General features: G+C 42.9%; 1 protein-coding gene across 2 annotated transcripts in view; it reads left to right on the plus strand.

Moving 5' to 3' along the window:
- The first annotated feature begins 218 nt into the window (after positions 1–218).
- The window catches only part of ENTREP1 (endosomal transmembrane epsin interactor 1), a 38,098-nt gene continuing 23,483 nt past the window's right edge, over positions 219–14,833 (plus strand). The window contains exons 1-3 of one of the 2 annotated variants that reach the window (XM_075740517.1): positions 219–1,056; positions 3,803–3,859; positions 13,913–14,023. In XM_075740517.1, coding sequence (XP_075596632.1) covers positions 226–1,056; positions 3,803–3,859; positions 13,913–14,023 — 999 coding nt within the window. In that variant the 5' untranslated portion in view covers positions 219–225. The remainder of the gene's footprint in view (positions 1,057–3,802; positions 3,860–13,912; positions 14,024–14,833) is intronic. The other variant, XM_075740518.1, reaches the window with a different exon arrangement.

Consider the following 14,833-nt stretch of genomic DNA (forward strand, 5'->3'; position numbering starts at 1 on the left):
CTCTTGTTGGGAAGGGCGCCAACAATGCGAAATGCAATCCAGTGGCTTCCCCCACCCTCCTCCCAGGAAGAGTTATTTTAAAACTTCAAGCTTACTGCTCGGTAACAACAGTGACCAAAGGAAAAAGGGCAAGGGAGGAGGGGTGGGAGGGAACACGTTAACAAGGGGAGGGGAAAAGCCCGCCAAGACTAGTACAAAACGGTCCATGCAGCAGCATCGAGACCCATGCCGGGCCGGGCCGGGCCGGGGCGGGAGGGGAGGGATGGGATGGCTCTCCGGCCGGGAGAGTCCGAGGTGCCGCGGCGGGCCAGCGGGGCGGGAGTCGAGGGTCAGGACGGGAACCTTGCGGCGGGCTTGATGCCGGCCGCGGAGGTGTCCCCGGCATCGCCCGGCGGTGTGGCGGAAGGGCAGGCCGGTGTGCCCGCCGAAGGCGGGTCGCGGCAGGGCGGGCGGGCGGACACTTGCCCCGAGATGCAGCTGGAGGCTACGGCCAGGGCCGGCGCGGCGGCGTCCCCCACGGCGGAGCGCAGAGGTGAAGGGAGCGGAGCGCCACAGGAAGTCAGCACCCGGGTGGGCTGGCACAGGGGCAGCGGAGGGCCGGCTCCGCCCGGACCGGCCCGGCGCGGCTCGGCGCCCGCAGCGGCCGTCCGCGGACAGCAGCCGCCGCCACCCCCCATGTCGCTGCCGCTGGTGCTGCCGGGCTCCTGCTGTCCCGTCCCGGGGCTCGCCCCGCTACCCCGGCCGGCGACGGCCACCACCGCCGGCACGGCGGCGTCGGCGGGCTCGCTGTCGGCCGCGTCCGCCGAGCCCTCGCTGCCGTCCCTGAGCTCTCGCGGCTGCCTCCCCGGCTTGCCGCAACACTGCGACCCGCTCCCCGACGACCAATCCGCCGGGCCGGACCCAGACGCCGACCTGCTGCCGTCCCGACCGCTGCTTTTGCTGGGGCTGCTGCAGATCGTCCTGGGCTGCTCTCTGGTGGCGCTGAACTTCGGGGCGCTGTCGCTGAGCAGCGCCCCGCAGGTGAAGAACGCCTGTCCCTTCTGGGCCGGCTCTTCGGTAAGTCACCGCCGCGGACCCGCACCCGGGCACCCACCCGCGCTCGTCCCGGCCGGCACGGAGGCTGTGCGCAGCGTGGGGGCGCGGCGGCCGCCCTTCCCGACGCCCGCCGAGCGCTGGGAAACGCGCCGGCCCTGCGCCCCGTGCTAACGTTAAGCTTGGAGTACGCGGGACCTCCCGAGGCAGAGCTGCTGTCACCGAGAAGCGTTTGCTCTCGCCGCTCTAAAAGCAAAGAGCGAGCTTTCGCTTAGTCGGAAGTCGTGAGCTTTTGCTAGCGGTTTTACCGGGGTGACCGTATGAACCCCAACAGGAAAACAATCGTAGAGACAACTAGTTTGGGGATTTGTCTCCTGGTGTGCATTTCAGCCAACAACCCAACACCACCCCACCCCCAATTACTATGTGCAATCAGAAACAGGATTTTCTCAAGTTGTGGTGTACGTAGATGTTGTACGTTGCTTTTGTGCGTTGTATACCGTTACTCTTAGTGCGAGAGAGAGAGAAAATAGCAATGTTCCTGGGGTAAAAAAAAAATGGATAGGCTTATGACAGTTTTGTAAAGAGTAGTGAGAGAAGTTATTCTATCTCCTGTTGGGCCTTGCCTTAAACTGCACCTTTATAAATACAGAATATATAATAGTTTGTATTGCAGAAGCTAGGCAGCAGTAAGCAGACGTTAATAGGAGCAGGAGATAGTGAGATAGATTGTGCCCAGTTTGTAAGCCCTTGAGCAATGAGGAATTCATATTCCGTGGCTGGATGCTCTGCTCCTGCTGCTGGTGTGACAGCATCAGCCGATCCCTCGGTTTATATTACATTTCCAATGTTGTTACCAACCTGTGGAAATGTGCTCAACGATCTGCGGTTTGGGGATCAAGTAGTTCCTGTTTGTGTGTATAATGCAGTGCTCGTCCCTGAAAGTATAGACAGCCTTTACGGGGAGGGGTGAAGGAAGCGTGCGTGGGGGGAAACGGACCAAATGTGTATGTTTGGTATCTTTCTTGTGATCTTTCATGGGTTTTTTTTCTTACCCTAGATTAAAACAAGTTTGCATATATACAAGCTATGGACTTTCTTTGAACCCTGCACACAGAACCACACTTATGCTTTTAAAATATTTTAAAATTGCACATGTAAAATAGAAGTATTCAGTCTTTTTAATAATGAAGAAGGATGGCTCTGAAGGATGGCCAGCTTTTAATGCTGGCTCTGAAACAATAATATAGTCAGTCATAGAAGTTATCAAAAATGCCTTTTGGATGTAACAGCATGAGTAAAAATTTTAGCCCAGAAGCAACCTGGAAAGGTAGAGGCAATTAAAAGCTGAAATTGAGGCTGTGTCTGGGTTTGGGTTTGTGGGTTGTTTTGGGTGGGTTTTTTTTGTTTTTTGTTTTTATTTTTTTTTTAATTTTAGATGCAACATGCTGATTATGATGCACTGGTAAAGTGCAGATCAGGAAAACTTTGAGGAAAACTTTCTTTTCATATACCTTAAAGCTTTAACAAATGTAATGAAGTAAGTCTTGTTGTCCTTAAGGCAAAACAAAAATTCACATCAATACTGATGTGCCTTGTTATAAAATCATGTGAGTATTTTGAATTCACAGAATTCAAAAAATAATTTGTTATGAAACTGCAGAGTTACGTATGTGGTTTTGCAACACCAATGATGATATCAGTAGGTGTTTTGGCCAAGTCATATATGCATGTTACGCTAAATCAGATCGATCATGTCAAGTGAATGAAGTTACAGAAGGGATTTATTAAAAATGCTAGTGGGCAACTTCCTGTTTGTTCTTGTTTCTTTTTAGGGTAGGAGTTTGGTGTGAATTGGCTTAGTCACAAAGTCCCACGAATTAAAAGTGTACCCACTTATTTGCAGGACCTGCTGAAAATGTGATTTACCTTTCTTTAGGGTTCCCATCCTTACTGTGAGAGAGTATGTGGATATGCCATTTGCTTCAGTTCTACAGGATTGCTTTCTCTTTCCTTAATTGTTTTGCCCTCTAAAAGTGAAGAGGCATAGGGTTCAGTTCTGTGATTCAGCGAGTTTGGTCTAAGGACTACTGCTGCAGGAGGGGATGCTTTTACTTTCTCTTCTTTCCTTGTGCTGATACTGGCATTCATCTAACTAAGCAGCAAGTCAGTTCAGGGAAATAGTTTTGGTGCTCTTCAGTGTTTTTGGTAGGGTTCGTGCTCTGGGAGTTAGTTCACTGAAATGGTCAGAAGAGAGCCAGAGTCAGCACAAGGGAAGAGGCAGGAATGGGTAATCACAGGCACTTAATGAAATGATGGAGTGGTGACCAAGCATGGAGAAGGGGTAGCCAGTTTTTAGATTTGCTTAGCCATGTTACAGAAAGCAAGCACTTAGTTGGCTGAAAGTAATTTTTTAGTCAATTGTTGAGGTCAGAGTGGCTGGCATAACTTTTTGTCCCCGTGCACATTTTCTGGTAGGAAAAAATAAGAAAACAACAGATTAAAATTGGTTGTGTTATTTCACAGCATGCTCTTAGGAGTGAAGAACCTCATCAGCACAGGCTCTTATTCTTTGCTTTAAAGTGCATCTTGGTATCTTCCCAGAATTGGGAATAAAGTGCATCTTTGTATCTTCCCAGAATTGTTACAGTGTTCCAAAGTACCTTTCATCAGAACAGTGATAACTACCACGTAAATGGCATTTTGTGAACACTTGTTTGCTCCTTGGTGAAGCTGATGTTCATAGTTGCTATGTTTTTTGATGTTATAGGTAATCTTATCTGGAATCCTAGGCTTAACAACATGGAAGAGGCCGATGATGCTTTTGGTAAGTATGGATTAAAACTTGTTGTAAGGAAATTATCAGAAGATGATCCTGATTAATAGTCATTGGTTTAAAAAAAAAAAAAATTACTTCTTTATCCTTGAAAAAATAATCTATACTGTTGAGTCACCTTTTCTTTTTTCTTTTTTTTTTTCTTTTTAAAATCATAGAATCATAATTACTGAAAGAGGAGTCAAAGCTTGTGAAAGGGTATATTCTCTCCTGCAGGGCTGGAATCCCCATTAAGGGCAAGAGTGCACCACGTCTGGAGGAAGTGTTACTGTTGTTTACAGAACACTTTTTGTGTGTAGGTATAAGAAAGCACTGGTTTAGTGTAAATAATTTAGCTCTCTGAAGCAGTGCTGCTTAAGCTTAAAGCTGAAAACTTAGCTCTGTTGTATTATGCTAGTGAGAGCTAACCTAAGTATTGCCATCTTACAGGATGTCCAGTGTTACTGTTTCAGATACAGTTGACATTACATTGCTCTGAGAGAAGCAAATTGATGTGCAGGGTGTGTAAACTGTTTCCCTTTGTAAGTGAAATCTGAACCTGTGTGGATCTCAATGTCTCGGAGATGGGATATGAAAACAGGTTTTGAAGGTGTTTGGGATTTGGGTTTTTTTTGTTGTGTGTCTTTTTTTTTTTTCCTTTTTCCCCCATACTGTCACTTCTGAAGACTTTTTTTCCAGGCCAAAGAAGTTGCTTTGTTTTTATGCAGTGCTTCTTCAGGATCTGCATGGTCAACAGTGAGAAGTACCAGGGATCAGATGTGTGAGCTGTGGATGAATTGCTGTTTCTCAGTGGTGCACTGGTTAGCACGGGCAGAGCAAACCAAATTATTTTACCAGTTCTGTGGATAGAAGGATGAGTTTGGTGTCTGGGGCTCCCAGTCTGGAAGGACCGTATTTTCATCAAAATAAATGTAAATGCCATCTGTCTCAAAATGCCTGAGGCTTGAACAGTGTCCCCTGTTTCTGTATTGCCTGTGTTCTGTGCTGTTCCTACAGCATGTTGTTGCTGTAGTTTCCTTTTGTCTGTTGCTGCTCTTACACTCTTTCATATTCTCCTTTGTATACATTTTATGGGCTTAAGTAAAACTTCCTAGTTTTACTTAAATATGAAGCTCTTCCTGATCCTTTCATTCATAGCAAATGATCTTTAGGATGGCCGAGTGCTGGAGCAGATTGCCCAGGGATGTTGCACAGCAGATGGAGAAGTTTCTGAGATGAGACTGATTAAAGCCCTGAGCAGCCTGCTATGATCTCATAGCTGACCCTGCTTGGAGCAGGAGGATACACTAGAGTCTTTCTGAGCTCCCTTGCAGCCACAGTTATGCTATAATTATGTGATTTTTATGAACCTGTATCTTTTATTTTCTTATTTGTATAGAGGTCTGATTTTTGAAAGACAGATTAGATCAGACTTGACATTGGGGAAACATTTCTTTACTGAGAGGGTGGTCAAACCCTGGAACAGGTTCCCTAAAGAGGTGGTTGATGCCCCGAGCCTGTTTAGGAGGCACTTGGACAATGCCCTGAATAACATGCTTTAATTTCTGTAGGTCCCTTCCAACTGAAATATTCTATTCTATGTGCAAAAAAGGAAATTAGCATTAAACAGTTAATGAGGCTAAGGAAATCATGTGTTGAACTAGCTACGGTCTATCACTACCGTCTATCAAGGGCAGATTTATAGCTTCTGTGAGCATATTTATTTGGGGCTAAATTTCTAATATATCTACCCTCTAGTAACTTGAACATTTTCTCTTCAGAGTTATGGGGAGTTGTATGAGTTGTAAAAGCAAGTTTTCCTAAATACCTAAGCACTGAGACTCCTTATACAGCCATGACTTGGAGTTATGACATTCATAACTAAAACTGTAAAATGCATTCAGAGTTAAAGCATATCCCTTTTCCAGCTGTGACTGTCCTCCCCTTTTTACTCCTTATGCAAGGCCCTTTGCGCTTACTTCTTGTAAATACATTTCTAGTGGATTCCTCTGTCTGGACTTTTGGATTGAATCCTTTTCCCCCATGCCTCCACAGGGCTGCTTCCCTGCTGTGAAGGAAGCAGAGATGGCACAGCTGTCTCCCTGACAGCCCTTAACTCAAGCAGGTACCAGGTGTAGACATGCCTTTCTGCAGCAACTAAGCTTTGTGGAAAGGATTGATTGCACGTGAAGGTGGTTTTGTAAGATTGCTATTGAACCCAGATATTTAGCATGTTGGGTACCTGTGCTAGAGTCATGCCAGAAATTTGTGGAGCCGTATCAATTACCGTGTTTTATGTTGCAGCAACTTCTGTCAGCATTTAGTTGTCTTTATGCAGAAACTTTGGACTGTGCTCAACAGTTAAAGTTCGTGAGATTAAGTGGTCATTATTCTTTTTCGTATATACGTATGTCTCAATCTACAAATACCCCCTTGTTCACAGGGAAGGGCCTCTTCTCATCTTTCTTTTTATCCAGATATGTAAGTCACTTCGTTCAGTTTCATAATTTCTTCAAATTGTGCAAATACCCCCTAGAATTCTTCATATGCATCCAACCCCTCAAAAATAGCTTTGTTTTCGGCCCAAGCTGGATAATTATATCAAGACTTTAATTTATCACGGTGTGTTCTAAAGGGTCTCAAGTGTAGCAATTGGGCTGTAATTAAGGGTGGATGATAAAGCTCCATCATTTAACCCTCTCTTCTTCCCAGAGCTGGGTCTTGAACAGAATTATGGTGACTGGGGAGTGCTACAGAATTTGTCCACAAGGAGGTGCTGGTCTTCAGAGCAGTTTGTGGTAGCGTTTGCTTAAGAACACGGTAATGCTGTTTTTTGTGTGCTGTGTTCTTCTGCATTATTTTTGTGTTTAACTGTCAGTTTGAGGTATTTAAGGAATTTTATAATGCAATTCACATTTATCTTTGCCCCCTTTAAAAATACTAATTCTTCTTTAAAGAAACTTGCTTGCTACTCTGATTCAGGATTTCAGCATTCAAGATTTTAATCTCTGAAACCTGCTGGAGTACCTCTGTTTGCCTGCAGCTTCTTTGCATGGCAGCAGTCAAGCTCCTCCAGTAAAAGGGTGGCGTCTTGGCTGACAAAACCTTTCTGTCCATCTTCGCCCTTCAGGTGATGGTTTCTCACTGCCCCGGGTTTGTTTCTTTGTGAACCGCCAGGCTGTTCTCTGGCTGCCACTTCAGTCTGAGGCCTTGGTCATGGGGAAAAACAACCCAACAGTTGGTTGTTTTTTTCCTTGTGACAGCAAGACTCTGGTGCTGCTGGTGCTTGGAGAAAGCACAGGGCTGTGGTGTCCTGAGAAAGGAGCTGGGGACAGGCTGCAGTGTCAAAAGCAGAGAGGGCTGCTGTGTGTTGATCATTTATGTTTTCCTCCTGGAGGGGAGAAAGGAAGGGAAACCCATTAGATACAGCTGTAGTGGACCTTCACTACCATCATCTGTGAGAGGAAACCAGTCGCGAAGAGGGATGGCTGTGATAAGACTGGTTAATAAATAAAATCAAGAGCCACATTTATTGTTTTTTGCCACCAAGGCTGTACTACAGAGTGGGAAGATACTAGGTAAATAATAGGTCACAGAGACCACGTGGTGCAAGGCAAAATCAAATTATAATCATAGCTTTTGAAGGACGTTCTTACAGGGAGAAACATGGTCTTCAGCAATAGAGCTGCTGAGAAGCCTTGACTCTAAAATCTTACCTTGCTTTTAGTCGTCTGAGGCTGTTCTGTTCTGGGTATCAGTTGTCAATCAACTTTGGAAGTCAGCTTGTAACGCTTACGCTCTGAAGCTGATTTTTCTTCCAGAGAATAAGCTTCCTCCTGTGTATGCCTGGCCAAATGTATTTAAAGGGGAAAGGGAAACTTTTTTCCTCCTCCAAAGTTGTTTGGATATTGACTCTCAACCATTCTGGCTTTGATGTAACTCTCTACTTGTGTTGAAGCTGATTCCCTTTCTCTCTGCTCCTAAACTCCTTCCTTTCATAGGGTTTCAAATCTTATTTTAAATGAAGGAAACTAACTATATACAGAAAATATATCAATTTCTCATTGTTTGTTTGATTTTGTGTGCACTGAGGGCAATTCACACCTTTGATTGGCCATGCTTGCTATATTAGCCTCTGTCCTTACTGGCATACCAGTTTGGACTAAGCAACACACTGTGAGTTTATGTTGTATTCCCAGATGTTGCCTAGAGCTATATGTGCTTTGCTGAATGAAGCAGTGTTCTGTGAGTGAAGCATCCTTTCCAGTCATGTACAAATTAGTTGCAATCCTGTAGAGAGTGCTTTTTAGGAGACTTTCTGGTTGTGTTTTGGTTTTTTGTTTGTTTGTTTTTCATCAACTATGACAAAGACTTCAAGGTAAGCATTATCTCTGGTGGCTGTTTGGTGCTTGGGTTCTGCTGCTAAAGAGAAGATTTAGCAGTGATTGCATGAAAAGTGGCAGGAGTGCAAGCATGCAGGAAGGCACCAGGCTATTATGCTGGGCAAAGTGAAAGCATGGCAGCTGCAAGCACTGGGGAGCAGTTTGGTACCTGCAAATGCATGGGGTCCAGACATTAACAGAGCAGATGCAGGCTGAGTGAATGCAATTCTGGCTCTCAGCCACATCAAGTGCTTTATGGTTTTGCTGTTAGCTAGCGTGCCAGCTTTTGTGGTCATAGATGTAGTCAGCTTTCATGTAAAGGTTTGTGGGTTTTGACTTGGAAAAGTCCAATTTGCACGTTCAGCATGAGTTATTCTATCTGTATTCTTACATTTTACAGCATGGTAACATAAGTGTTTGAAATTTTTCATATAAACTTTTTTTTTTAATTCAAAAGTCTTAATATTTTTGGGTTTATGACAAAAACTTACAGATCTTCATTGGAAAAGAGAAAAGTTTATGGAATGCAAGTATTTTTTTAAAACCTTGAAAATTTTTGAAGAAGAAATCTATAGTAAACTATTTAATTGAACAATTTTCTCAGAAGAAAAATATGTCCCAGCAGCTTTAAAACAAAGCTTTTTAGGGCTAGCTACTGCCTTCTTGATATCTGCACCTTGACTAATTTGCATAGATTTAACCAAAATTTAATGTTTAGACATTTAGGAATTAGACGTTTAGGAATTCTTAGTTCTGGTGCTAGTGGAGTGACGTTTTTAAATTTTAGCCCTGCTAGTCACAATATAAAGCACCATGAAGAGAAGCTGCATATCATGACCCTAACCCTGCAAGAAAAAAAAAAATCTCCTTATCCATGTGCTTCATAATAAGCAAAGTAATTTGGCTTTGGTGAGAATTACTGTAGTGGTCTCTATTTGTCTGGATTTTAGAAGTAAAATAGCTCAATGTTAACATCTTGGCTTACATGCAGGTCTCCATCATTAAGTTAATAAACAGTATTCATACAAAGGTTTTAAAGTCAGTCTAAGCAAATAAAAAGAAATATGCTTTTAAGTGTGAGATTATGAAAAGCCTTTAGAGAGGCTTTTAACCTTTATAGACAGGTCAAAGTCAGGTCCCTTGATTATTTTTTTTTTGATCATTTATTTTTATGCCAAAAAAGCTTTTCTCTCATTCATATAGGGTGTTTTAATACTGAGTTTGAAGTATGTGACTTTTTTATTAAATTAATTAGTTTGTCTTTTACTTCTACCTGGCTTTGTTTGTTGACAATTGTGTTGCAGATCTCTGTATGGTACAATAAATAGCTTTCACAACTGATAGAAAATCAGTAAGGTCCAATAATTAATGCTTAATTGTTGCTGCTGTGTATATGGAAAATTAATACGTTGTCTTGCCTTTTCCTAGAAGGATGCAAGATGTAAACGGATATAAGAGTTGATGGTTGTGGAGCAAATGTTTTTCTTTCATTTATTCTTTAAGTGCCCGCTTGGGCATCAGTCCTATGTGTGCACATTAAAGAGAAAGCAATTCCTCTCTGGCATTTGATATTAGCTTCAATGGCAGCAGCAGCAGGACAACAAGCAGTCTACATATGCAGAATGGATGAAAGGGGTCAGGGCCTATCATGCAGGTTTATGCTGCTGGGGAGTCCTCAAAGTACATGATGATTTATTTTTTTTTTTACCTGGAAGAGATCATCTATGCAAGGCATTAGCAAATATTGTGTCTAACATTAGAATACACCTTGTTTTCCTATAGTTTAATTCATATAAATGTTCCTCAAGACTTTCTGCAGCTGTTCACAGTCCATGTGTATCTAATGTCAGCCAAACTAAAGCCATAATTCGAGTTGTTTCCATTTTTATCAGTGGAGTTAAGACTAGTTACCTCTGTTTTGGCTTTTAAAATGGCATGTTTGCCTTTCCCTGTTTATTCTAAGTTGAGAAGTGCTTTCCTTCTGGTTTACCTGTGGGTGGGATCTTATTTCACTGCAATAAAGTGTAACATCTGTTGTTAATTGTAGGTGAGTAGTGATGGAGAAGATGTTTAAATTTGCATCTGCAGAATAGATCTTATAAAATAAGCTGACAGAATACATGTGTGGTGGTTTAACCTTGGCTGGATGCCTGGTGTCCACCAAGCCGCTCTATCGTTCCCGTCCTCAGCAAGGCAGGGAGGGGAGAAAACAAAGATGGAAAAAACCCCGAAACTCGTGGGTCAAGATAAAAGCAGTTTAATATGGCAAAAGCAAAAGACTGCATGCAGAAGCAAAGCAAAAGATTATTCTCTACTTCCCATCAGCAGGCGATGTCTGGCCACTTCCCAAGAAGCAGGGCTTCAGTATGTGTAGCGGTTGCTCTGGAAGACAAATGTAAAAAAATGAGTGCCCCCCAGTTCCTCCCCCTATCTCTCAGCTTCTTATTGCTGAGCAGACGTCGTATGGTATGGAATATCCCTTTGGTCAGTTTGGGCAGCTGTCCTGGCTGTGTCCCTCCCAAGATCTTGCCCACCCCCGGCCTACTGCTGAGGGGGGGAGAAGTGTTGGAGAGACAGCCTCGATGTGTGCCGGCGCTGCTCAGCAGTAGCCAACACACGGGTGCGGTATCGACACCTTGCTGGCTACCAACACACAGCACAACGCTGTGAGGTGCTACGGGGAGAATTAACTCCGCCTCAGCCAGACCCAATACAAGATGTTAGATAAGTGGACAGTGAGGTGGGTTTGAAAACTGGCTGAACGATTGGGCCCACAGGGTTGTGATCAGTGGCACCAAGCCCAGCCAGAGGCCAGTCAGCAGTGTTGTGCCCTAGGGGTGGATACTGGGACAGACACTGCTTCATATCTTAATGAGTGGTCTGTGCAGTGGGACAGAATGTAGTCTCAGCAAGTTCACAGGCAATTCAAAACTGGGAAGAACGGCTGATACCCCAAATGGTGCCATTTGGAGGGACCTGGACAGGCTGTAGAAAGGGGCTGAGAGGAATCTCATGATGCTCAACAAGGGGAAACACAAAGTCCTACTTGTGCAGGGAAATTACCTCAGGCACCGGTATGCCCTGGGGGACAACTGTAAAGCAGGTCTGCAGTGAAGAACCTGGGGATCCTGGTGGACAAGAAGCTGACCATGAGATAGCAAAGTGCTCTTGTGACAAAGAAGGCTAATGGTATCCTGGGCTGCACTAGGCATAGACTTGTCAGCAGGTGGAGGGAGGTGATCCTTCTCCTGTCCTTGCGCTGGTAAGGCCGGGCCTGGAGTGCTGGGTCCAGTTCTGGGCTCCCCAGTACAAGAAAGACACTGACATACTGGAGCCAGTCTAGTGAAGGGCCACAGAGGTGGTGAAGGGACTGAAGCATCTCTCCTGTGAGGAAAGGCTGAGAGAGCTGGGACTGTTCAGCCTGGAGAAGAGAAGGCTCAAGGGGGGATCTTCTCCATCTCTATAAACAGCTGATGGGAGGGAATGAAGAGGGAGCTAGACCTTTCTGAGCAGTGCCCATTGACAGGACAAGAGGCTAGGGGCATAACTGGAAACAATAGGAAATTCCATCTGAACACAAAAGACAACTTTTTTATTGTGATGCGGATGGTCAAAAGCTGGTGTAGGTTATGCACAGGGGTTGTGAACATCTCCATGTGTAGATACATTCAAAACCAACTGGGTATGGTCTTTGGCAGCCTGCTGTAGGTGTCCCTGCTTGAGCAGGACTTCCTTTTTCTTCTTTGGTTTTAACAAGTTTCTTTAGAAAAATCTGTGTGAGTTTTATTCAAGATTTTGAATTATATTAGAAGTCTATATTTTATATATAAATTTATATATATATATGTGTACTGGATTGTTTCTATTGCACCTTTTGCAAAGGATAAAACTAATATGTGAATTTGCCTTTTTTTTTTTTTTAAATATTCCTTGGTTTATGACTTTGACCAAGTAATATTTTTGCTTAGGACCTCCATTTCTTCATCAGTTGAAAGAGGACAATACACTTCTTGTTTTCCTTAACATAATTTCTTGAGATTTGTGCTATAAAGATGTTTATGTTGAAACAGCTTCTACTTCATTTATAAAACTGGCTAATTTCTAGTTGACAGTGCCCTGTGTTGAACACAGGTGAAAAGCTTTCATTGTATGAAATATCTGTGTCTACCAATTTTATTTTTCTCAAAGTAGTTTTAATCAAAAGGGTAACTGAGATAATCTAGATAAAAGCATATGAAATGGTATTGATTCATTTGAGTGCTGAGCAAGGAGTTAATTTCAAAAAAATTATTAAATTCTGTATTTGTACAGAAAAACAAATTGAACTCCGAGTGCTTGCTAACATTAAAAACCTCTTATCTGTGGTTTTATGATATTTATAAAGCTAGAAGAAAATACTGTTCCTCTTAGTATTGATCGTTCTCAGTATGTCTAACACAAAATAGTCCCAATCCTCTTCAGAGAAGTACTAATAGCTACTTTAATTATTGATTTTTTGAGGTTAAGACCTACCTTATGTGATAATGTTATGGTCAAGCTTCTGTAAAGCCTACTAGTAATGAGATGTTGTAATTTAAGGAATGAGCTTGCACACTAATGCTCTTTGGCTCTTGTCCATTCAGGGGTCATTATTTTTCCCTGAACCTTAGTAAACGGGATCATAATTTGTGCAACAGCTCCGATTTATTTTTGGTCCAGCTTCCTAGGTAGCTAACCATGCTACATCAGTTAAATTAATTTGGAAAGCGATTGCTGTCTTTGTGCATGTTTAGGAAGTCCTTGTTGCTGGATCTCCTGTAAAGCTATCTGGAGCAGAACTGAGCCCATGTACCTCATGATTTCCTTCTCTTCCTCAGATTTTTGTCATCTCCTGCATTTTTAATCTAGGCCATTTTGATACAAAGGAATCTGAGTGAGCAAATTGTTATTAACAAGATTTCTTTTGGACGTTAAAGACCTGATACTTGCTTTGTAGGATTGAGTGCTTAAAATTTAAACATGTCAGGAGAGGAATCTGTTATTTTTATTTGTCTCTAAAGTAGTAGTCTTACCCATAGCACTCTCTCCTGAAGTACAGAAAAAAAAAAACGTACATATGAATTGGGACAGGAAAAATTCTTACACGTGTTTAAAATCCATATCCCAAGTCTCTTGTAATCACAGATTGCACAGAAATAAAATCATATAACCTAAGTCCCGTAAGTGTCTCTGTCCTCACTGTACTTGGATAAATATTGTTTGTTTATTTATGCTGCAAAATAGTTTTGGAAATTCTGTGCAGAATTAATGTTGTCTTAAGATGTTTCCTCTTCAGGCTGCTTACTGATCTAAGTGTTTTGAGATGTAAGCTCAGTGGAAGGATATGACATACAGTGGAAATCGGATGGCTTGCAAATCATACTTTGCACTCCAGAAAAACCTTTAGCTGCCTGTACTTTTCAATAGTCACATGTATTTTATTACTGCACAACTAGTGCAGAGAGAGAAGACAAAGGTGCTTGGAGTAACCATCTACTGGGTTAAGATAAGGTACCCTGGGGCACTGAAATCACAGGGAGTTTTGAAAAGAAAGGGAATGTTGTTCCCAGCTTCAGGTTTGGGATTGGGATTTGCACTGACATAGGGTTCCTTGAGTCGGGTTTGTGATCCTGTTCCCGCTGCTAACTTTGTTTTGCTATTCCAGGCTAACCTATTTGTTCTGCTGTCTATCATCTGTGTTCTGCTGAACCTGGCTGGATTTATATTAGGATGTCAAGGTGTTCAGTTTGTCGCTGGCGTACCCAGATGCGATTTGGTGAGCAGTTATACTGATTTACATGTATTTCTTCACAGCATGCCATGTAAGCTTGCCATGCTGGGATCACAAAATGTGCTAACGTAGAGGTGCGAGTAATGCAGCCACAGTGTGGTGGGGTGGAAAAAAAAGAAAACTCTCTGTTTCAGGCCTTGTTTCAGTTCAGATTGTGAACAGATTCACTGAAATCCACAACAGTATTTTTATTGTCTGTGTTCCTAAACACTTGGGTTTTTTGAGTCGGAGTCTTCATAAGCTCTTCAGCTCCTAAAGCTGAAGATCCCAAAAGCGTATGTTCTGAAAAGTTTTACTCTTCATTAGAAGAGCATACTTGGTCCAGGAATGGCCTTGTTTGACTTAATTGAGAGCTGGCCTCCCTCTGTCTTCAGGGTCTGAAGACACAGCTGATTTGGTACAAGGCTTTCTAGCTAATTGTATGGTGCCACATAGAAAATCCCTCTTGCCAGCATTATACACTGATTTTAATATCATAGTCATTTAAGAACTAGCATAAAGGATTTTTATAGTAATGTGACAAAGATAAACTGTTGAAAAAAGCCTGAGTGGGTACTGGGGAGCTACCTACAAAAAGCTCAGTCAGTATAATCTGTGGATGGGATTATTTTTCCTGATTTGCCTCACCTGGTAAGGACAATCTGTGTTGATACCTTACAGCAAGAATTGTGAGGAAAAAAATTAAGGTAGATCAAATTATACTAGCTTTTCAGAACACTTCTGCTTGAGGAAGAAGCAATCTGCACAAGAAAGGACAGAACGCAAAAGATTTTTCTCAAATGGGTGTCATAAGAA

This window comes from Balearica regulorum, chromosome Z, assembly GCF_011004875.1.
Source record: "Balearica regulorum gibbericeps isolate bBalReg1 chromosome Z, bBalReg1.pri, whole genome shotgun sequence".
NCBI classification, from domain to species: domain Eukaryota; kingdom Metazoa; phylum Chordata; class Aves; order Gruiformes; family Gruidae; genus Balearica; species Balearica regulorum.